This window comes from Trichosurus vulpecula, chromosome 3 (genome assembly GCF_011100635.1).
Source record: "Trichosurus vulpecula isolate mTriVul1 chromosome 3, mTriVul1.pri, whole genome shotgun sequence".
NCBI lineage: Eukaryota > Metazoa > Chordata > Mammalia > Diprotodontia > Phalangeridae > Trichosurus > Trichosurus vulpecula.
In genome coordinates, this window is record NC_050575.1 from 539,408 (window position 1) to 564,021 (window position 24,614).

Consider the following 24,614-nt stretch of genomic DNA (forward strand, 5'->3'; position numbering starts at 1 on the left):
CAAACGAGTCTGAACTTAGCGGGGTTTCCCCGTATGACAGAATTACAGACCTGGAATGGATCTTGTAACAATACACCATCAAGTCCGACGCTTTGTTTTACAAATGAGGAAACTGAGACCCAGAGCGGTAGGTGGACCCGCTGGTGGATGAGGGAAATTGTCGTCGTACTCCCAGACCACGTGCTTTCCACTTGAGTCGGCTTCCAAATGTGAATTAGAATTTACGGACTTGCTTCATCACCCCTTCTAAACTCGAAGTTCCTTTAGGAAAGGGCCTGTTTCTTTTTGTAGCTACCACAGAGCACAAAAGAGGTGCTTAAAAGAAGAAAGCGGAACGAAAAGTCCCCAAACGAGGAACCTAAAGAGAAGCAGCCTACAAAGCGCAATTCTTTCCTGCGCAGGCGCAAAGGCTAACCTAGTTCTTCCGTTCCTTTCGTTCAGTCGGTGTCCGACCTTGCTTCCGGCCGCTCAGTGCGCAGGCGCAGAGTTCGAACCAAGATGGCTGCCCCCGTGGACCTGGAGTTGAAGAAGGTAAAAAGAGGGTCTTGAGTGGGAAGAATTATCCCTAGGGAGTCTGAGGCACCCGTGAGCGTGGTAGTCGAGACAGACACCTGGCATGACGAAGGGCATGGGGCCCCTGGGAGCCCGTGCAAGGGCCGGACCTTCTCCGTGCTCTCTGGGGCTGTGGGCCCTTGGGGGTCGGGCCGGGCCCATCGGACTTCCCTTTCTTTTCCTGTGCGCCGAGTGTTGGGGCTCCAGTCCACTCGTGGAGCCGCTGTGGCTCGGGGGTGGGGGAGGGAACTCCATTTTCTAGAGTAGAAAGGGGCAGGAAGCTGTTTTCTGTCGAAGTCGGGGAGATTCCGAGGCTGTTCGTGTTTGTACCACGCCCCGTCCCCCCCCCCCCCCCCATCGCCATCACCCATGTTTTCAAGCACCTGGCCCCTCGTTTTTAGAAATCAGAATACTCGTTAGATTTGAAAGGAAGCTTAGGACTTAATTTGGGTAGCAAAAACACTGTAGTTAGGGTCAGGATAGATTTCGGGATAAACCCTGCCTTGCTACGCTATGACTTCGGGAAAGGCTCCCGATTGTAATAAATTGAAGGAGTTGCCTCCCCCGTGATCCCGGGAGGACTAGGGGAGGACGGCGAGTTAGCTGCTCTCCTCCTGGCAGAGGGGGCAAGGATGTTGAATGCATCTCGCCGTTGAGGTCACTATCCGTTGTTTTCACTTAACTTTTTTTTTGGTCACGAAGGTAGGAGGGGTTAATGGGAAGGGCGGTTATCCGGAGAATGTTTTGTGAAAATAAAGGCATCGATAAAACTTAGTAAAAATAACGTTAAATAAAATTGGTGAGTTAGACTTGATGATCTTCGAGGTTCCTTTCAGCCCGGAGAGGTGGTACAGAGTAATTATAAGAACTCTGGACTTGGAGTTAGAATGCTCGGGTTTGTATCCTGGACTCGGGGGTTCTTTAGAATTCTGGCTCTAATACTTAGTAGCAGTTTGACTATGGAACAGTCGGTTCACCTTTCTGCTCCTTAGTTTTCTCATTTGTAAAAAGGGGATAATAATATTTATTCCATTCTCCTCACAGAGTTGTCCTGAAAAGAGCGTTTTGTAAATCTCAAAGCACAGTATAAATAGGAGTTATTAAACCCTGTGAGTATCCTTTTTTTTAAACCAATGGAGCTCTTTCCCCAAACCTTTACAAGCCCCCCTGACTTTAGTAGGAAGTTTGGACTACCTGATGTTCCTATGGTACTTTCTATCTCAGCTTTGTATTTAAAGGCCACCTCTGGTGTTGCTTACTTGGGGGAAAAAATCTAACAAAGTTTTCCCCATGAAGTAAATTGAGAAAATTGAGAATTTCTGTCTAAATCATGGCTTCTAGGTATGTATGTTTTCCAAAAGTAGTTTTAGGTCTTTAGAGTACTTCAGGAAGACTTTGACAGTCCTTAGAACCCAGTCATAGAATCAGAGAACTGGAAGAGATCTTAGAAGATCGGAGTGCAAGCCCTCTCATTTTATTTTGAATAAAATCTTTTTTTTTTTTTTTTTGGGATAGAAAGTCTTATAAATCATCTGGTCAGCTTTTATTTCTTAGAAGAAGAAACTTAGGCCCAGAGAGCTTAAATGATTTGGCCAGGGTTTCACAGCTGTTAAGTAGGAAAGCCAAGACTAGGACCTAATTTCCTGGTTCTAGTGCTCCCTTACACTATACTTTGATGATATATTTAGCCATGCTTGCAAGATCACATGGTCATACATTTCTTCTTTTAGAAAAAATAATTGCTAAAATAAGTTTGTGCTCATAAATTTAGTATGAGTTTATGGTTTAAGGGAAAGAGAAGGCAGGTAGAGGTTACAGTGAGAAATATACCTCACTTTCTGGGGCGCTGAATTTTTTTTTTTTGGTTAAGAAATAGGAAAAATGCAATAGAAATTTTTTATCCTGAATGCAAGTTGAAATTGGCCCAAAGTTATTTTAACCAGGAGCTTAACAATAATTTGTTTTTAGTGAGAGGCAGTTATGTGTTTTGTTTTTAAAGTAGGCTAAAGATTTTATTTTTAAACTTTCTCCTAGTCATTTATTAGTTGGAGACAAATGTGGAAAATTTCAGGAATTAAATAATCTGAAACAGTTATGAGTGAGGGAAAACAGGGTGAGTGTGAAAGTCGAGCTATGGTTTTGCTATGCCTTAGTAATCATAAATGCTATTATTAAGGTATAAATTTGACAGCATCTGAAAATCATTCCAGGCACTTCAGCAAGAGTATTCATGGATTGTGTTTATCTGTAGAGTTGGGTACGCATAAACAGTAGTAGAATTTTGCTTGGTATTTGTTTGGGGGAATCAAGATATGATTCCATAACTGAATTTTCTTGTTTTTTTGTTCTGTCATAGTAGTCATATTCTGAACCATTATATTACATGTATGGTTCACATTTTTGCATTTTCTTCCTTAAGCTCCTGTAAGCTTAATGTGTGCTGTCTCCCCAACTAGACTATAATATCTTTGAATTCAAGGATTGTCTCTAAAATTCTTCCACCTTAGACTTTATGTAGCACTTTATACCTTTCTAATTTACTTATCATGTATAGTATGTATTATTATTTTCTGAATGCCTTCTTTTAGATTGTAAACTTCATGAGGGCAAGGTTTAAACAAACAATACTTAGATAAACGCCATGGCTTATCTCAACGTTGTTGCTTGTTTCTTTCCCAGTGCTTAGAAGAATGCTCTGCATTCACCATAGACATTTTATAAATGTTTGTTGAATTTGTATTTTTAGTATTGAGAACAGTTTCTTGCACATAGTTAGTACTCAATAAATATTGATTGATAACTTCTATATTTATTGTTAAGTAACAAGGCTTTGACTGTGTTGACAATTTAAAGCTAAATTCACATGTTTGAGTTGTTGTATTTTGGATTTTATTTATTAGCTTGTTCTTAAATGTTTTATTTCCTAAATCAATGACTTGGGTTTTTTGTTTTTTTTTTTTGGTCAGGCTTTCACAGAACTACAAGCCAAAGTTATTGATACTCAGCAGAAGGTGAAGCTTGCAGATATACAGATCGAACAGCTAAATAGAACAAAAAAGCATGCACATCTTACAGATACAGAAATTATGACTTTGGTAGATGAGACTCACATGTATGAAGGTGTAGGGAGAATGTAAGTAAAGTGTCTTTATTAAAGTGGTTCTTGGGATGGTTTGTGGCTGAATTAATTCTGTAAAAATTGTTTTATTGATGCTTCGAGGGTGGTTTTTTTTAAGTATCAATGTCATTTTCCAGTTTTACTACTTTTTTTTACTACTTTTTACTTTACTCCATTTTACTACTTTTTCCCAACTCCAATATAACTTCCCCTTGTAATAAAGACCAATTGAGCAAAACAAACTAATGTTGACCATGTCCAACAATGTATTCTTTCTTCTATACCTTTCTGCCTTTAAGGTGAGCCAAAAAAATCTCAGCAGTAACAACAGTCAAATGAACATACAATGAACATGAAAAAAGGTCTGGTAGTTGTCAGTGTCAAGCATTATTCAGACATGAAGTAGAGCAACTTATGCAGGAGAAATCCGATAGAAAATCAGTTCCTTTTGTGATGCTCTTATGTTATGACCAGTCATGTAAATTCATTTCCATTTGTGTTATGGACCAAGTCCACTTTATCTTCCCTTAGTGGGAAAGAAGATATAAAAATATGATTGCAAAAATCTAAGTCATTATAATTCAGTTGGCATGTCTGTTTTTGTTATTGTTTGTTTCTGTATTAAAATTTTGTCTACTACTTGCATGAAGGGATTGTTGCTTGAGGCATGGCAGTACTTTATACAGAAATTTTTATTGCTTAGAATTGGACCTCTGTATTACAATATCTTGTTTATGATTGATTCATAATTAAGCTTAGCATATGTATCATAAAAACTACTTGTAAAATGGCATTATGAAAACAGGTCTAGATTCATGAATTCTTCTGTTCTCCTTGAAAAGAAACCAACAATCTGATTAATTCTCATTTTACTCTCTCAGAATATATATTATATAACAAATTAATTTATAGCTTTCTAAAGCCTGACATTTTCTGGTTAAGCATGTTTCAGGAGGAAGTATATCCTTGTTTGAGTTAGTTGTTGAGACATAGTAGAACTGGGAAGATGACAAAATTAAAACCCTTGACTATGTGGCTGGGCAGCACCGACTGCGTGCTTGGCATTCACTACATGATAATTTTATCCATAAGTCTTAAAATGACAGCACTAACTTCTCTAAGGCCAGTGTCTGTTGATGTGCTGCATTTGAGTTCCACATCCTTGTCCTTTGTTTGCAGCATCTAAGGAATTTCTAAAATAGAAAATTGAGATTAATGTCTCTTACCACTTCTTTAACCCCTGGAGAGTTCTTGTTTTGATTTGAGTATTTTAATGTAATTTCTTCTATCAAGTAGCTAGGAAGATGCCAATTACTTCCATTAAGATAATTTGACATAAATAACTTAAGGGCAGGGATAGATAATTAGTTCATGATAGACCAGTGTTCTCTCCAGAATATTTGTTTCAAGTAAATACTGTTTCTTTTTTAGAAAATCTCCTTTTCAAACATTTGATATGGTGATATTCTCCTCTGGATTGAAACTTAACTTTTAATTTTGGCTTCATTGTTTCCTATATCACAGTGACAATATGAGTTTGACCCTGTATTGTAGGGGCATGTAAGGTGAACAGAGTTTGTTGTTTAGCTAGAATGAGAATGCATTATGAGTGGGAGAAGATTTGTGAGTATCCGTCTAGTCACGAGGACATTCCCTTTCTTGATGCTCAGCCTGAACTATCTATTTATGAATTTGTATTCTTGGGTGCAGTATCTTTGTGATTCAGTTCTTTTTTTTTTTTTTTAATTTTCAATCATTATCCTAGTTAATCTCTTTTTTAGGGGGGGGGATGGAGGATATAGTAACATCACTTTTTTGTGTGTTAATTAGGTTTCAGGGTTTGATTTTAGATTTGTTCTAGCATTTTGAGGATGATGAATTTGATTACTTCCTTGTTTTAATTCCCAGATTAATCCTTTGGAAAAAGAACAGTAGCTTAACAAGGGTAAAATACTCATGCATTATAATATATTGCTAGTGACCCAGTCCAGAAGAAAGGAAAAAAATACGTCTGATATGAAAGTGTTAGAAACAATAAAAATGAATAAGAAAATCACTTCAGCAGAGGAATTTATAAAACTACTGGTAGGCTAAATGCCCTTCAATTCTTATGTGGGGAAAATTTGGTAGTAATAGTTCATACTTATACAATGGCTATTTTTGGTTTAGTACAAGTAAAATCAAGCTTCATGGTAAAAGATGATGAATTACTATATACTGTAAGTTGTGAGTATTCATTGCTCAAAGCTATATTCCTGCCCCGTGGCATGTTGCCAACACATTTTCATTCTCTTACTTCATATTCTTTGGAGAGGCTTGTTATGTAGCCTGATACTACTACCACCAATTTCTAGTTTTGCTACTTAAGCTGTTTGTGAGCTGACCTCACTGTGCTACTTTGAGAACCATGATGAAAGTTACAACTGTGGAATGATCTGTCTGAATATTTGGAGGCATTTGCCTTTGTGTCCAACATGCAACTAGGCAGAGTGGTCCTTGCATCTTTTGTGATTGAAAAGAAAAAAAAATCATGATGGTGCATGTAATTTTCCCTCTATACCTTATTTGAGGTAGTTAGTGAGAGAAGTATTTTTTTGTATTTTTGAAAGAATTGTATTTGAAAGTGCATGTAAGAAATGCCATTTTAAAAGTGATAAGGCATTTGAAAACACTGTGGTTAGGAAAAATAGGGCTGTGGATATTTTTCTAAGTAAAGATATGACCCTGTTTTGATGCCTTATCAAATTTTTCTGATACTGTTTCTCAGTGGTTATTTTGGTTGAGCCCTGCATGAATAATTTTCATCCTTTCCAAAGAGAAATTAGATGTTTTTATGGGTGGAACTTGAGTAGATTAGCCTTTAAGAAGAATGGTTACTGCCCTTTTAAAGTTGAACAGAACTGTAAATAACTGGACTATTTAAAACCTAATTTAGAGGTGTGCCACATTTCTGGTTTTTTTTTGTTTTTTTTGTTTTTGTTTTTACATTTAAGGAACTAAGAATGAACAATGGTATAAATCTACCGGCTAGTTAAGTGTCTAGCAATGCAGAAATTGCTGTTTGGGAACTGTGCTTCTATTTCTATTTGGTTAAGTAATTTAATAGTCTGTAACTATTGAAGGATCCAGAGGAGTAAAACTTAATGTAAACACAATACAGGTGTAAAATGAAACAGGGCAGGTGTATTGTTGACATCACTCAGTTTTTTGGGGGGAAAATTTAAATAGTTCTTGCCATTTTTACAGCTGTTTAGGAATAGATTTAGAAATCTGGACTCGTACATAGCATCTTGAACTTTTTATATAAAATTACACAGTATATTAATTTTATCATGGATTGCTTGACTTGTCAGTTGAGTAACAGTATTTGAAAGTCCAAGAGAAAATATTCGTGGTTTCCCTGAATTTAGTTATATTAAATTGAAAAAACATAATAACAGTATCTTGCATTTTACAACTATATTTTAAAATAAAGATGGTTCTCTTGTTTTAGGTAAATTTAATCTTAAAATGATCTGTACTATAGTTTGCTACTAAATGATTAGGAGCTAAAAATGGGAAAAAATGTCAATGTAGAGGAATGCTGATTTATTAATGTCATCAGACTTTCTGAATCATGTTTAAAGATTATGATGCATTAATATTACAGTGGTTGCAATGTACTATTATGAACAGGTTTGGTTTGCGTGCTCTTTTAATTTTTGAATCCTAGCTCCTTTGATACAATATATGGTATACATTTTTTTTTTAAAACACAGAACCATAGGCCAAATTACTTTGTAAGTAAGGAAGAACAGAGTTCCTGGTTCGTCTTACTATTAGAATATTCTCCCCCTCCCCCATGATGGTTTTTTTTTTTATGGACCAGTTTTAAAGTCTTTGTTCTCATTCCTCAGGCTATTCTGTTTAAAGAAAAAAACTCTTTTCCTGTTATGCAGGGAACAATTACTTCAGTTCTGTTGACACCAGATACTCATATAACCTCAAACGCATAAACTTCCAAAAACTTGAGTCTTCCACAGATGTCATATTAATAGCCAGTGAGTCTTTTGAATAATGTATCCTTTCTTTCCTTAACTTGCTACTAATTTAAAAACTTGATGTTTAAAGTTGATACTCAATTAAAAAACAAAGTAACTTCCTAGAATGACATCACTTTTTTTCAAGACTGAGGACTTTAGGAAATACTTTTGTAGCAACTATATAACTTCTCTCAGTCCCTAGGACCCTAGAGTTCTCATTGGAAATCAGGAAATTGAGTTTTAAGATGTTGCTAATCAGAAATTCATTATATTGTAAAGTTTCCAATTGATTTCTTGAAAGTAAGAATGTCCAAAAGTCAAATTTTTTATTTAACAAATTTTGATTGTAGGTATTTGTTTATTTGAAGCTCAGGGTTGTTGAAAAATATATGTGGTATTGATGCAAATTAGTTGTGTTGATGATTTACCTTCCACATTTGCCATATAGCAAGATTCAACCATTTTTCTAAAGTGGTATTAAAGAATTAAATGGTTTATGAAATTTTATTAAAAGTAGTTATTTAGTGGAATAAAACCAAAATAATTCAGTGAACCTCTGTGCATAAGAATGGAGGAGAAATGAAAAGCCTTATGTTTTGGGGCAGCTAGGGGGCTTAGTAGGTAGAGCATCTGCCCTAGAGTCAGGAGTACCTGAATTCAAATCCGGCCTCAGACACTTAACTAGCTGTGTGACCGTGAGCAAGTCACTTAATCCTGCTTGCTGCCTCCTCCAAACCGCCTCCCACCCCCCCAAAGTCTTATATTTGGCATATTAAGGTAAATAAGGAGAAAGGTGGAAATTTTCTGAATTTTGTTATTTTGAAAAGGAAGCATTGTGTGCCATGATAAGCTGAACTCTTAATAGGATTTCTGGTAGGAGAAAAACAGAGTAAGCTATAGTCAGAGTTTTCTGATTTTAGCCATCAGTTATCTCATAGTGGCAAATTTAGGAGCAGTGTGCTATTTAATCTGTTTGAGATGAGAAGACTCATGCTTCAGTCAAGAAACATAATCTACTTAATGAAACATCCAAAAAGAGTTGATGAGAAAATTGGTGACCTAGATGCTAAGAGTAAGACTGTATAAATGAACAGAAACTATAATTGTGAATTACTAATACCCTTTTCTCCGTCTTTTTACTTACACTGGGACTTGGCTGTGAGATTCATCCTAGTGTAGTAATTAGAATTGTACATTGTTGCATGTATAATTGGTACTGGTGCTTTTGTAAAGAATGTATACTCATGTTATTTTTAGAATTTAAATTCAAGGAGGCAGATGGCAGCTGGAAAGCAGGGACTTGCCTAGGGCTCTCCCCCAGGACCCTCCAAACACTGATAAAAAATGGCTCTGAACAAATTCTAGAACTGCAGAACCCATGAAATAGCAGAGGGAAGCAGGGCTCCAGCCCAGGACAGCCTGGATGGTCGCTGGGTAGGGTCTATCACCCATGGATCTGGGAGCAGAGCCCAGCATGGTCTGCGCCCGGACCAACCAGTCCGGGAGCCGGGCGGAACAACTCAAAAAGGATTTAGAAAAGCAAGTTGGAGAAGTAGAGGAAAAATTGGGAAGAGAATTGAGAATGATGCGAGAAAACCATGAAAAGCAAGTCAATGATTTGCTAAAGGAGACCCAAAAAATACTGAAGAAAACAACACCTTAAAAAATAGACTAACTCAAATGGCAAAAGAGCTCCAAAAAAGCCAATGAGGAGAAGAATGCCTTGAATGGCAGAATTAGCCAAATGGAAAAGGAGGTCCAAAAGACCACTGAAGAAAATACTACCTTAAAAATTAGATTGGAGCAATTGGAGGCTAGTGACTTTATGAGAAATCAAGATATTATAAAACAGAACCAAAGAAATGAAAAAATGGAAGACAGTGTGAAATATCTTGTTGGAAAAACCACTGACCTGGAAAATAGATCCAGGAGAGATAATTTAAAAATTATTGGACTACCTGAAAGCCATGATCAAAAAAAGAGCCAAGATACCATCTTTTAAAAGTTATCAAGGAGAACTGCCCTGATATTCTAGAGCCAGAGGGTAAAATAGAAATTGAAAGAATCCACAGATTGCTTCCTCAAAAAGATCCCAAAAAGAAAACTCCTAGGAATATTGTCACCAAATTCCAGAGGTCCCGGATCAAGGAGAAACTACTTCAAGCAGCCAGAAAAAAACAATTTGAGTATTGTGGAAACACAATCAGAATAACTCAAGATCTAGCAGCTTTTACATTAAGGGATTGAAGGACTTGGAATATGATATTCAGGAGGTCAGTGGAGCTAGGATTAAAACCAAGAATCACCTACCCAGCAAAACTGAGTATCATGCTCCAAGGCAAAATATGGAATTTCAATAAAATAGAGGACTTTCAAGCTTTCTCAGTGAAAAGACTAGAGCTGAATAGAAAATTTGACTTTCAAACATAAGAATCAAGAGAAGCATGAAAAGGTAAACAAGAAAGAGAAATCACAAGGGACTTACTAAAGTTGAACTGTTTTGTTTATATTCCTACATGGAAAGATGATGTGTGTAATCCATGAGACCTCAGTATTAGGGTAGCTGAAGGGAAAATATATTCATACATATGCATATATATACATCTATATTTATATATATATATATATATATATATATATATATATATATATATATATATATATATATATATATATATATATATATATACAGAGTGCACAGGGTGCGTTGAATATGAAGGGATGGTATCAAAAAAAATAAAATCAAATTAAGGGATGAGAGAGGAATATATTGAGAGAGGGAGAAAAGGAGAGATAGAATGGGGTAAATTATCTCACATAAAAGTGGCAAGAAATAGCAGTTCTGTTGCAAGGGAAGAGGGGGCAGGTGAGGGGGAATGAGTGAATCTTGCTCTCATCAGATTTGACCTGAGGAGGGAATAACATAACACAACTCAATTGGGTATCTTACCCCACAGGAAAGAAGGAGGAAGGAGATAAAAAAGGGGGCACAATAGAAGGGAGGGCAGATAGGGGGAGGAGGTAATCAAAAGCAAACACTTTTGAAAAGGGACAGGGTCAGGGAGAAAATTGGATAAAGGGGGATAGGATAGGAAAGAGCAAAATGTAGTTAGTCTTTCACAACATGAGTATTGTGGAAGGGTTTTGCATAATGATACACATGTGGCCTATGTTGAATTGTTTGCCTTCTTAGGGAGGGTGGGTGGGGAAGGAAGAAGGGAGAGAATTTGGAACTCAAAGTTTTAAAAGAAGATGTTCAAAAAAAAAGTTTCTGCATGCAACTAGGAGATAAGGTATGCAGGCAGTGGGGCATGAAAATATATCTTGCCCTACAAGAAAGTAAGGGAAAAGGGGATGAGGGGCTGGGGTGACAGAAGGGAGGGCTGACTGGGGAATGGAGCAATTAGAATATATGCCATCTTGGAGTGGGGGGGGGAGGGTAGAAATGGGGAGAAAATTTGTAATTCAAACTCTTGTGAAAATTAATGCTGAAAACTAAGAACATTAAATAAATAAATGATAATTTAAGCTAAAAAAAAAAAGAATTTAAATTCAAATGAACATGTCAGGAAGAATGTTCCCCTCATGCTGTGTCCAGGAACTTCCATTGCCAGCTTCTTGTCTAAGGAAGGTTTTGAGAATGATATTAGCTTGTTTAGAAAACATGTTCCATTGGCCTTTAAAGAAAACCCAAAATGTTCTCGTACCATATGAAGGAAAAGTTTGCATAGCAGCATAAATTCAGTATTAAGAAGCATATTTATTTATTTAAGTTTTTATTGATGCCTTCTATTTTTTACATCATCAAAATTTTCCCCAATGTTCCTTCTCCTCCTGTTCTTCCTCCTCCTTCCCCCAGAGTGTTTTTAAAAAGTGTATTTAAATAAGAACATGATTGTGCTAAGCCCTGATTTTTATGTTGTTTGGCCTAGTATTAAAATTGCACCACAATGTATATCCTGTACCTGTGCATTTTAGACATTTGTTGTAATGCCAGAATATAGTTATACTTTCTCTACGACTTTCTCCTTTTGCATTAGGAGCCTGTTTTGTATTTGTCTCCTACTACTCATTGGAAGCTCATCTTTTGTGGCATTCAGCTTGATTTTGGCATCTCCTTTAGCACTTCATACAGTATCTGGCAGAAGAACGGATAGACGATGCTAATATTCAGCTTTTAGACCGTCTGTAAACATTAACTCTTGGTAGTCTTAAATATACTATTTTTGTCCATTGAACAAATTGACATACTACTTATTGGAGGGATTAGATCATGTCACCATTGACATTCCTGCTGTAAATGAACTCAGAAGATATATGTAAGGGAAATTGAAGTTAAGTGGAAGGATGGCTCCACAGTTTCTTCTTGGAAAGGCAAATAAAAGAGTTGGAGTTGATTTCATTGTGCCTCTAAGATATCAAGAAACTTTATTTCTTGGGACACCTGGTTATCTTGCATGGTGGTGTTCGCAATGGGATTAATAAAAACACCATGATGATGATTGCTATTCATGCACTAACATCTTTTGGAGAGCTTCTCTGAACAGCTTGCTTGACGTCCTCCAAACTAAGTCAGTGTGTGCATTGACACTCATTGATTCTGGGCCTTCGTGAAAGTGGGCACACTGAAAATTAATTTGGAAAGCTTGGTTTAGGATTAAGAAATTAAAAGAGGTCAAAGCATTGTAGACTACTCAAGAGCCTTATGCCTGGATCTTATGAATCTATTCAAGTAGAAAGTCAGAAGTCACTGGACCCAGTATCACAAAAAATGAAATTGACTAGATCTTCAAATGGAATTGATAGAAAAGTCATTTCAGAATCAACTGTCTTTCTAGTCTGACCCACTGGGTCTTTTTTTAGTTGCATATTTTCTCTTTTGAACTTTGAAGTTCTGTTGTTCTTAAGAATACTATTCTAATTGTTATTGATAGCACTAGAGTGTAGGTGCTGTCTTAGTACCGAAATTTTCAAAATTAAAACAATAACATAAGCATGACTGCTTATCATTATAATTCTTTCTGTGTTGGATAAGCTAAGACTTGGTTGTTTTTTGAACATGAATGCTGTTCTCTAATGATCCTACGAGTAACTTTGGAAATATGAAGGAAAGTATTTGAACACATTTAAAAAAAATTAATATTTTCTTTTTTCCCAATTACATATAAAAACAGTTTTTAACATTTTTTTTTCAAATTTTGAGTTCCAGATTCTATTCCTTCCTCCCCTGCCCTCCTCATTGAGAAGGCAAGCAATTTGACATAGGTTATACATCTGTAGTCAGGCAAAACACATTTCCACGAACACATATCTTCTAAGGAAGATAGTTTATAAAGTGGCTGAAAATTTATGTTGGGTTCAAGAAGATGGCCCAGTTTAAAGCCTGAGGTAGTTCTCTTATTGCTACAACACAACTTTTGTTCTGTCATAGAAAAGACTTAAACATTTTTTTCTTGTTAGTCATCAGAAGTACTTAGTATAGTATTCATTTGGGTTCTCCACTATACCTTTTGAAGGTGCTTTTTATCTTCCTACATGGATCTATTTATTGCATATCAGATTTAGGAAAAGTTAGGGAACATTATCAAAATCTTTATTCTGAATTATAGACTTTACAGCCTCTTTCAATTTCAGTAACAAAACTGGGTTATGATAGTGCCTGAGCAAGTTTGATTTCTTCAAAAAGTTGACCAAAGGTTTAAGGGAAGTTAGATTGTTTCATCAGTTTCCTTCACTGACCAATTTGCTCTTGTCAGTGGAATGAAGTAATATTGTATAATAATCAAATTTTTTTTCAACCTTTTTTATATATTCAGACCTTACAGTGCAACAAAAGTTGGTATCAGAATATCCTTTCAGACATCTACAAACTCTGTGCATTATCAAAAGTCAGGAGGACCTTTGTATTTGTAAAATTCTGAGCTTTTGATAGTCATTTAGCAATTTCTATACACTATAAAAACATAGGCAAAAGAAGACATGCATCTGCTCATAGATTACTTTGCAGATAGTGAAGACAAACCTTAAGAAGAATGTTTGTAGGTGCTATTGCACACCTGGCAGATCTTGTGCTTGGCCATGGATTTTTATTAAATAATAGGGAACTGAAAACTGTTCATTAATTATGCTTAGACAAGATGATGTCCGTAGAGGTACTGCTCTCAAAGGAGTAATGAAATCAGTCAAAAAGTCTAGCACCAGTAGGCAGCAAACTCTGGGCCAGACTAAAAGTCTATAAACTAGTAGTAGTTGTAACTTCTTAAAGGATTATGGTACTTGGTTCTGGCATAGATGTCACATCTGGATTTTTAAGCAGTTTCATGAGTGCATTTTGTGAGCCCTACTGAATAGCAAGTGGTAGGAAAAGATTAACAATGATAGCCTGGTTTGCAGCCAGTCAGCCTGCCAGTATTGAAGAGGTGCTCATCCTAACACAACATCTCTGGGTAGCTAGGATAGATGACAGCAGGCTACTCAAGCAAATATTACGCAATGAACTGTAATAATGACAAGAAGAGAAGATTTTTTAAAAAAGTATTTTAAGGATTCACCAAAGCAGTTATTCGATATGTTTAACTGTGGATGACTAAAACACCACAGTAGAAGACAGATGTGTAGCTATGAGGAGCAGAATTTCTCTTTTGAGTAAAGACTTTAGATCTAAGAGTCAGAATAGTATTACCAGGTGGAGGAGATAAAAATCAAATGACTTAGTCTCATAGTGGATTTTTAGGCAGTCATACATAGATTGTAATCACTTAGCAAATAGCATCATTTTAGAAAATGAGATATACTTTGCCCTAAATAAAGGCTTGAAAAATGGTATGGCATATTGTCTAGAGAGCTGGCCCCAGGAAGATCCACATTCAAGTTCTACCTTTGACGCGTAATGGTTATGTGATTCTAGACAAGCCACTTAACCTCTCAGCACTCCAGACAACTGTCTTAAGACTGTAAGTTGCTGAGAAGATGCTGATCTGCATTGTTAGAGAAAGTTCTTCACCAGTTACTCCCTACACCAGTGAAATCACAGGTCCTGTCAAAGATAAAAATAAATGGCCACTTTTTTTCCCCCATGTTCTCAAAGACTCAATTGGAACTTCCTGGGAAGTCTGGAAAACACCTTATGTCTTCTTGTATTGACTGCCTGTTCTTAGAAGGAAAGTGGATAGTTTCGAGAAAAGACCTAAGGCTTTTGTAATTCAGTCCATTGTGAGGCACCAGTGCTTTGTTACCATGTGAAGGTTGAGAACTTTTTGCCTAACAAAAAGAGATATGTGTCTATGTGTGAGCTGCTCTAATTCACAATATCTATCCATCTGTCTGTCTATCATATGTCTGTGGTACCAAAGGATGAGAAACCATACGCCTGATTATTTCTTAACTCATAGTGAATTTTGAGCCATAATAATCCAGCTGGGGCAATTTTGAGCATTTTTAATATCGTCATTCATAACTTCTTCCTGTAATGAATTTAGTTTTTGTGAGTCTGAAATTACTCTGCTTGATCACATGTTGATGGGTTGGAACTAATGACTTGTAGACAAATAGTAGAAAAGAGGAATAAAGTTCTTATTTAAAAAAACACTTTTTTCAATGTTACTTTTACATTTATGGAGTTAAAATGACTATGTTTTTAAGGGGGGAAATGTGCCCTGGGAGCTGTAATTGTAGTTAACTAAGTTCTTCTTTTGGGAAGAGCAGCTGGACTAGATTAAGGGTAAACAGAGGATCTCCATTCTGGAGATGGCATAATTTTGAGAGCATTTAAGAATTTATTCTCAAGCTACCTGAAAGAGGGAAAAATATTGAATGTAACATAAAGATACTGAGTATAAAGTTTAATGTATATAAAGATACTGAGAGAAAAAACTTTTTCTTGGGGGGAAAAAGCATTTAAGAAGATTCTAGTAACTGCTAACCTATGTATGTACTTTCTGTGTATTATGAGAAAAATTGATATGCGTATCAAGGATGTCCTCGGTGAAAACATGAGATGGGACAGGAAGGCTTTTGTAAATGATATTCTAAAACAGATCACATCTTTCTAATCACAGTTTTGACTAAAAGATGCAAATAATACTTTTATTGCACTCCGACTGAAGTTGTCGACTGTAACAAACATTTGACTTAGTCAGCGACAGTGCAGTCTTAAAGAGTCTCCTCCAACAAAGTGTTTCCCTTGCATATGTTTTGATCATCAAGGATTCCTTGATAGATGAAAACTTGGAGAGAACTTTGTTTGATATTCTGATTATTTATATTAAGTGAAACAAAAGATAGAAGTACATGTTCACCAGTTATGTTTGCTGCTGCCATGGAAGCTATTTAGTGCATTGTTCAAGTGCAAGAGAGATTGATTCCCTGTAGAGGAAGCATCTGTTTACAACAGACATTGTGTTGTTTGTATCAAGCCCTGAAACGTCGAATAGCCTCTTAAATAAAATCCATAATCACTCAAAAGTATTCAGCCTAATTATCCACACAGGAAAAACTAAGGGGATGGTGAATTAATATTGGCCTCGCTATGATATACATTTGGGTGGAAAGCCCATTGAGCTGGACTATCAGTACATATGCCTTGGACAGACAAACTGCAGTTTACAATTACTTAGACCCAGAATTGATGAGGAGGAAGAGAGCAAGCATTAGGAAAACCACACAGTGCTTTTAATGACCTCATGCTTCTCCCTGAAACAAAACCTTATCTTTTTAATACCAATTCTTCCTATGTTGGATGTTATGTGATTACAAATCATAGAATAATACCACAGTCTCTGAAGAAACAAAATGAATGGCTTCACAAGTGACAATAGAAAGATAAAGATAAATTGTGGGCACAAATAGGCACCAGTGATATACTGTTTCCAAAAAGTGGCAAAAGAGGTGATAAAGTGATATGTAACTGAAAGAGATTAGCTATTTTTGTAGTGAGATGCCCTAGAATAGCATTATAGGATAACAAGTGGGTAGTTTATGTGCTGTACTGGTACCCACATAATGTCAAGAGATACAGAAGGCCTCTAACATGTATTCCTGTACATGATTTACAGAAGGACATAGATAAGAATTGCATAGTCTCAGAAGGCATGAATGTGTTGTGATCTCTGCTGTTTGATAGAATAGCCATTTCAATCAGATCATAGACCCTCTGAAATGTTGAAGTCTATCTGGCATTCCAGTGCTTTCTGACAGCATATAAATCTAAATTTCTCTCAGTACTCAGTTCTCTTTGCTGCTTTCAACTTGACTATTAAGCTTGACATCATCTAGCTGTTGTGATAGAATTTTTCTCTCCTATCGTGTCAATATCCATTGAGACAAGCTTTTAGGAGTCTGTTTAATATGTTTGTTCCTAGCTGTGGTAGATTCTGCCTGGCCTTTGAGAATGATACAGAAGAACACATGCCCCTGACGGGCATGTAGATGTGGAAAGTGTGTTTTGCTTGCTGAATGTGCTTGCTTTCTAGTAAATTTATTTTCTACTCAAGGGTCTAAAATCTGCTCAGATCCTTTCTTTTTAAAGGCTACCTAAATAATGACTTGACCGCTAATCTTAGCGTTGAAAGTTTCCCAGCCGCTAATAAAGATGATGTCTTAGTGACCTGTTATTTGAATGCTACTCTTAGGCCAATAGTCAAGGACATTTTGAAAAATGTGCATTTTACTATGAAAGCATATCTGTGACTAAGAGACCTTTTAGATAAAATCTTGTTTTTGTCAGTCTGAGAATTTTGTGTCTGGGATTTAATTGGCAGCTATGTGGCCTGTTGTTTTCCAGCTTTTTTACAAGGTGTCTGAGCAAGTATCATCCAAAACAGCTCTTTCTATCCACTAACAAATTGAAGTGTAGAAATTACTTATGTTGTCAGTTTTAGCCTTAAAATCACAGAGAGCAAATGTCCTTAGGATTAAAGGAGAAATTTTGGAGATGAAGGTTATCAAAGCAAAATATCTCACATGAATTTTTAATCTCTTTGAATGTAGGAAGTCATTTAGGCCCATAAATTAGTAAGATTTTTTTTTTAAAAAGGGATCAGAATTTTCATATAATTAAGAGTAGCATCGGTGATTATATTAACGGATCTCTTTACTCAAGATGCAATCTTCAAACACTCAGTGAGGTTAAAAAGCAATTTTCAGGTCACAGGATAGCACTGTGGGATTGTCCTCTGGCAGTCTATGTGTATGCGAGTGGAGGGAGGTGGACTTGGAAGAGAAGAAGAGGAGGAGGAGGAAATTGTATCCTGGGCATTTTGAAAAAATAATTGGTTCCTGATTTGTACTGGTTGCAGTGTCTCTGTGTGATTGTGTGTGTGTGTGTATGTAAAGTCTCTTAGGAATGTGGAGCACTTTAGTCACACGTATCTATTAGCATTATAGGGTTGATTCAGGAAACAACATATTCTTGCCCTGATTCTTTTTAAATTTGATCTCTTATTCAATTCAGTGAGCATTTATGAAGCACTTACTGTATGCATGTCACTCTGCTGGACCACTGGCTAGTTCTTTAAGTTCATACATTCAAGTAGTAACTCGTGCTCAAAGGAGAACCATTTGGCTGTTTTTCATTAATTGCAAGATTTGTCCCATAAACTGCTTCTGTTAGAATATCTTCCAGATAGAGTTTATTGGTATTTTAGGGTTTTCCACTTTAAATACATACATATCTATGAAATGGAAATGTATAATGTTCTGCTTGAGAGCGTAAATAAAATGCTGGTAACTCATTTTTTTCTGACAGTTTTGATTTGCAAAGAAACACTTTCCTTACAACAACCCTGTAAAGGAAAGTAATTTGTGTATTATTTAAAAATTTATTTTATTGATATTTATTGTTTTTATATCATGTATTTTCCATTGTATCCTTCTGCCCTTTCTACCTTTCCCTGAGAGCTATCACTTGGAACAGAGAATAAAAAGGAAAAAAAAATTTCAATAAAATGTACCAATGTAGCATGCAATGGTTGAGTATATGCAGTATTTTGTACCTTTGGTCCCTTTATCAAAGAAGTTGGAGTGGGGTGCCTCCTCAGAGATCTCTGGGGCCAAGATTGGTCATTCTAATTTCCCAGTATTCAGTTTTGTTGTTGCTCTTTCCATTTATATTGTTATAAACACTACAGATGTTGTTTTCCTGATTCTACTTCACTTTGCATGAATTTACATTTCTTCCTGTGTTTCTCTATGCTTACCATAGGCATCATGTCTTAAGGCACAATAATTTTCCATTGCATTCCTGTACCCATCCCCCAATCAATGGGGCATCTACTGTATTTAACAGTTTTTTGCTTCATACAGAAGTTGTTATTGTAGTAAATATTTTGGTGCACACTGATGCTTTCTTTCATCATAGCTGAGTGGCTAGTATATATGTTGTTGGAGCCAGGGAGATCTGTGTTCAGATCTAGCCTCAGATATTTATTCTGTGTGATCCTGGGCAAATCACTTACCCTCTCTGAGCCTCAAGCTCTGTATACATGCTAGCTATTACTGTTATAACATAATAATATTCCGTTACATCTATGTGCCACAATTTGCTTAGCTATTCTCAGATCAGTGGGCAGATGTACTTTGTTTCCAGGTCTTTGCTGCTACGAAATTGCTCCTAAAGTTATGTTTTATGTTGGTGCTTGTGGGGCTTTTTTATCCTTGGGGTTTAAGCCTAGCAGTGGAATCTGTGGATCAAAGGGTGTGACATTTTACTCACTTCCTTAACATAATTCCAAATTTCTTTCCAGAATGACGGGAGCAGTTGACAATTCTGCCAGCATTGCCTGTCTTGTCATAATCCTTTCAAACATAGATTTTTCCTGTCTCTTGTCATTTTTAGTCCAACTCTTACTTTTCCCATTTTACAGATAAAAATCCTGAGGTTAAGAGATACAAAGTGACTTATCTAAGGGCCCCCAGCTACTAAATCATACAGCAAGGACTTGAACCTAGATTTTCTAAATGCAGTGTTTTATCCTGGTACCCCCAGAAAGGATTGTTAACTCAGTGGTAGTATATAAAGAAAACAAAACAAATTATTTGTTCATTTAATTTTTTTTCCATCTTTCTCTATCAGCACTGAGCCTGAATGTAAAGGGGAAAAATGTATTTTCCTTATTTGTATTTTTGGCCTTTTAAACAATAGTAGGACTTTTACTCTGCCTTTTGTGTAAGGAATTCATACATACACTAAATGCATTGATCCTAACACAGTAGTTGATTGTATGACTTTAAAAGGTCATGGGTTACTGTTGTTAGGAAATGGGTGAGGGGGAGCAAGCATTTTACAGATAGTGCTTTAAATATAGCTGGATAAAAGTAATTAATGAGCTACAACTAATAAAATATTAAATGTAGATTAGAGAGCATTTTTATATGTTTAAGATATCACTTTGTGGTTGATTTTGTTACCTTTTTTGTTTTTCTCCTTAAACTTATAACATCAGGCCTTGATCCTTTGTCAACCAAGAAGACTGAGTATTGCTTTCTTCCTAGACATAGTGCACAAAATACTTCCTTCGGTTTGACTTGTAGAACTCCCTTTCCTTTAATGAGTTTTGTGTTTGTGGTTAATAGTTATTGATTTGTGGTGAACACAGCTTCCTTGCTTAATTTTCAACTTTTGTTTTCTAGGTTTATTCTTCAGTCCAAGGAAGTAATTCACAACCAGCTGTTAGAAAAACAGAAGATAGCAGAAGAAAAAATTAAGGAACTGGAAGTAAGTTTTAAGCAAATGATATCTGAAGTAAAGTTGAAAATGAGGAACAAGGAGCAATCTCTCCGTACTTATGTGGATACAAAAAGTTATAGTGATAAAAGATCTTTTATCTAGATTTTTTTCACCACTGAAATGTGAATTAGAAGAGGGTTATGCTGCTCTTTAAACATATAGGATGGGGAATGAGGAGAACTTATTTATGAATTCAAAGAGCCTTTATGGATTTTGCCCACTGAATTAAATGAATACCTCAGTTATTTTAAAAATTTAATAATATCTTTCTTGTGTGTGTGAAAGTAATCAGAGTTAAATGACGTGCCCAGGGTAACACAGCTAGTAAATGTCTGAAGTCAGATTCGAACTCGGTTCCTCCTAACTCTGGGCTGGTGCTCTATGCTCTGCATCACCTAGCTGCCCCCCAAAGTATAGTAACATCTTGAATGAGAACAAGTGGTAGGGATGTTGGCTTAGCCTGCTAGTCAATCAACAAGCATTTATTAAATTTCTACTATGTGTCAGCCATTGTGCTAAGTACTGGGGATGCGTATAAAGGCAGAGCCTCTCCCCCAAAACCTGTCTTTGCATTCAAGTTGCTCTTAAGCAAATATGGGAGACAAGTAAGCCACTATGTACAAACAAGATAGATATATTTGATCTGAAAGAGAAGGCACCAAGAGTAAGAGGGACTAGAAAAGGCTTTTTGCATAAGTTGGGACTTTAACTGCCTTTGGAAGGCAGCCAGGGAAGCCAGGAGGTGGCGATAAAGAGAGAGAAAGAGTTCCAGCTATGAGGGACAGCCAGTGAAAATACCTGAAGTCAGGAGATGGAGCATCTTCTTCTAGAAACAACAGGGAAGACAGAAAACATGGAGGGGAGTAAGGCCGGGGGTGGTCTGGGAGCAAGGGTGATTAAAGTCACGGCCCCCAGTGCCTCATCAGAATGGGTCCACCCCTCATTATAATATTCATGCTCTCATTGTTAACCAGTCAGAGTTGATTGCCACCCTCAGGAACACCCGTTCTTCCAGGGGCATGTAAGTGTTGAGTGGGTTCCATGAGGGGTCTTTGGCATTCTAGAGAGCCATTGACCCCTTTTATTAATTATCTGCTAGCGTAATTACTATAATGGTTAATTACCCGGAAACTCTGTGTCTCAAACTTTTTATCCATCACAGGAGAAGATGGGGAATATATGATAGATGTTAAAAGGTGGAGATGACAAGACTTGAAAAATGATTGGTTACGGGGCGGGGGAGGTGAGAGAGAGTGAGTAGTTAAGGATGCAAGGCTGGGTGACTGGAAACATAGTGGTTCCCTCAATGTTAATCAGGAAGGGAAGATTTGGGGAGAGGGAAAGATAATGGATTCAGTTTTAGACATATTGAGATGAAAATGTTTATAGGACATCCAGCTTGAGATTTTCAGTGGGCAGTGAGAGATGCAAGGCTAGAGATCAGGGAAGCAGTTAGGGCTGGACAGATAGAGGTGAGAATTATCTGCATAGAGATGATAATTGAATCTCTGGGAGTTGATGAAATCACCAAGTAAAATAGCATTTAGGCAGAAAGGAACCCAAGACAAAGCCCTGTGGGATCCAAAGCTAGTGAGCATGAACTGGACAAAGATCCAGCAAAGGAGTAGTTAGACAGGTAGGATGAAAACCAGGAGAGAACAATGTCATGAAAGTCCAGAGAGAAGAAAGTAGCAAGGAGAACAGGGTGATCAGCATTGTCAGTGGCTGCACAGAGTTCAAGAAGGATGAGGATTGAGAAAAAAAACAAAAACATTAGATTTGACAATTAAAACCTTATTGGTAATTTAGGAGAGAGTAGCCTCACTTGAATGATGAGGTCAGATGCTAGACTGTAGGGAGTTAAGAAGCAATGAAAGGAAAGGAGGTGGAGGGTAGCTATCATAGATGGCCTTCTCAAGGAGTTTAGCCACAAAAAGGAAGGAGAGATATGGGATGATAGCTAGTAGAGATGGATTGATCAAGTGAGGGTTTTTTGAGAAGGAGGGAAACATGGGTGTATTTGTAGGCAGTAGAGAAGCAGCTGTTGGGGCAGCTAGGTGTTGAAGTGAGTAGAGCACCGGCCCTGGAGTCAGGAGGACCTGAGTTCAAATGTGACCTCAGACACTTGACACACTTACTAGCTGTGTGACCTTGGGCAAGTCACTTAACCCCAATTGCCCTGCCTTCCCCCCTCCAAAAAAAAGAGAGAAGCAGCTAATATATACAGAGAGATTAAAGAACAGTGGCATAGTGGAGTTGAAAGGGTACCGTCTCTTGGAAGAGATAGGATGGAATGGTATCACTTGCATGTAGAGGGCTTTGATTTGGCAAGGAGAGGGATGCCTCTTCATAGGAGATGGGAATGAAGGAGGAGATAGTGAAAGACTTCTGAATGGTGTGAGATGAGAAGGGGAGAAGAGGGAGCTCTTGGTGAATGACCTCAAATTTTTCAGTGGAATATGAAGTGAAATTTTCAACTGAGTAGGCTGGAGAAAGGTTAGCCATAGGAGATCTGAGAAGGGATAAGAAGATTTCAAAAAGTCACTGTAGTAAGTTGGGTAGTGAATTGGTTAGAGAGGTATAAAAGAATACCTTGCCATGGTGAAGGCCTAGTTGAGATTAAACTTAAATTTGTAGCGAATCGGTCAGCACAGTTTTGTGATTTTCTCTAGTTTTGTTCAGCAGCACGTTATTTGGAGCAAAGGCGGCAGATAGTGGGAGTGATCGAAAGCTGAAGTTTGGCAGAGCAAGATTTTCAGTAGGACAAACGGACAGGGGAAGAGGGCAGTGTAGAATTAAGTGGTTCATTGGGTTTAAGATGAGAGAATAGCTTAGTGTAGGGGTAATAGCCTGGCAAAAAACTGAAGGTTGGAGGGATTGGAGATCATAATGAGAACAAAGAGCAGGGTATGAAGTTGCAAGGCAGAGGGAGAAGTAGAATGATAGCGGATCAGGATCAGATAATGGAATTTCAGAGTTCATGGACATGGAACACTTGTGGGTGATGGCAAGTTCAAGGCTATGACAATCTCTGTGTATTGCTGTGGTGTGTATATAGTGTTTCCTCTAAGCTTTATCAGGTCTTAAACAAGAACTTAGAAGTCATCTGCAACAACAAAAATATCTTAAAGGTCTTACCACCATGAAGGAGAGGAATACTTTAGTTTTGTTCTTTTTATTAATTTATTTTTAGTTTTCAACATTCAGAAGATTTCGAGTTCCAAATTTTCTCCCCATCTCTCTCTTTCCTCCACCCCAAAACAGTGTGCATTCTGATTACCCCTTCCCCCAATCTGCCCTCCCTTCTATCACTGCCGCCCCCTTCTCTTATCCCCTTCCCTTCTCTTTTCCTGTAGGGCAAGATAGATTTCTATACCCCATTGCTTATTTCCCAGTTGCTTGTGAAAACAGTTTTTAACATTTGGTTTTAAATCTTTGAGTTCCACATTCTCTCTTTTCCTCCTTCCCCACCTACCCTCATTGAAAAGGTAGGGAATTCAATCTAGGTTATACATGTGTAGTCATGAAAAACTCTTCCATAACAGTCATGTTGTAAAAGATTAACTATACAGGTTGTTCCTAAAGTCTGGACACATAGGCAAAAATGTGTGTTTTCAAGAAACGAAATGATTGAAATTTTCACCATTTTATTTTATTGGAATTTGGAATATCAAATAACATAATATGATTTCATGTTCACATTCCAAGAGTGAATGTGCCAAAATTGATGGCAGTGTGGAGTTATTGAGTTAATGCATCGAGTTCATGTGAATGCAAAGCTCATCAACCTTTGCATCACAAATGATGGAAATCATATTGAAGATGTTATTTGTTAATATTCCAACTAAATAAAATGTTGAAAATTTCATTCATTTCATTTCTTGAAAACATGAATTTTTGCCTATGTGTCCAGACTTTAGGAACACCCTGTATTTCCCTCCATCCCATCCCACCTCCCATTTATTCTATTCTCTCCTTTGACCCTGTCCCTCCTCAAAAGTGTTTGCTTCTGATTCTCTTTTACCCTCCCTCTTATCATCCCCCCCTCTCTTATCCCCTTCCTCCCTACTTTCCTATAGGGTAAGATAGATATCCATACCCAATTGAGTGTGTCTGTTATTCCCTCCTTAAGCCAAATCCAATGATAGTAAGGTTCACTCATTTCCTTTCATCTCCCCCCTTTCCTTACATTGTAAAA

General features: G+C 37.0%; 1 protein-coding gene across 1 annotated transcript in view; it reads left to right on the forward strand.

The window, feature by feature from the left end:
* The first annotated feature begins 454 nt into the window (after positions 1 to 454).
* PFDN1 (prefoldin subunit 1) overlaps positions 455 to 24,614 on the forward strand; it is a 64,536-nt gene continuing 40,376 nt past the window's right edge. The window contains exons 1-3 of the mRNA XM_036752938.1: positions 455 to 531; positions 3,519 to 3,685; positions 20,320 to 20,404. Of these exons, the coding sequence (XP_036608833.1) occupies positions 499 to 531; positions 3,519 to 3,685; positions 20,320 to 20,404 (285 nt within the window). The 5' untranslated portion in view covers positions 455 to 498. The remainder of the gene's footprint in view (positions 532 to 3,518; positions 3,686 to 20,319; positions 20,405 to 24,614) is intronic.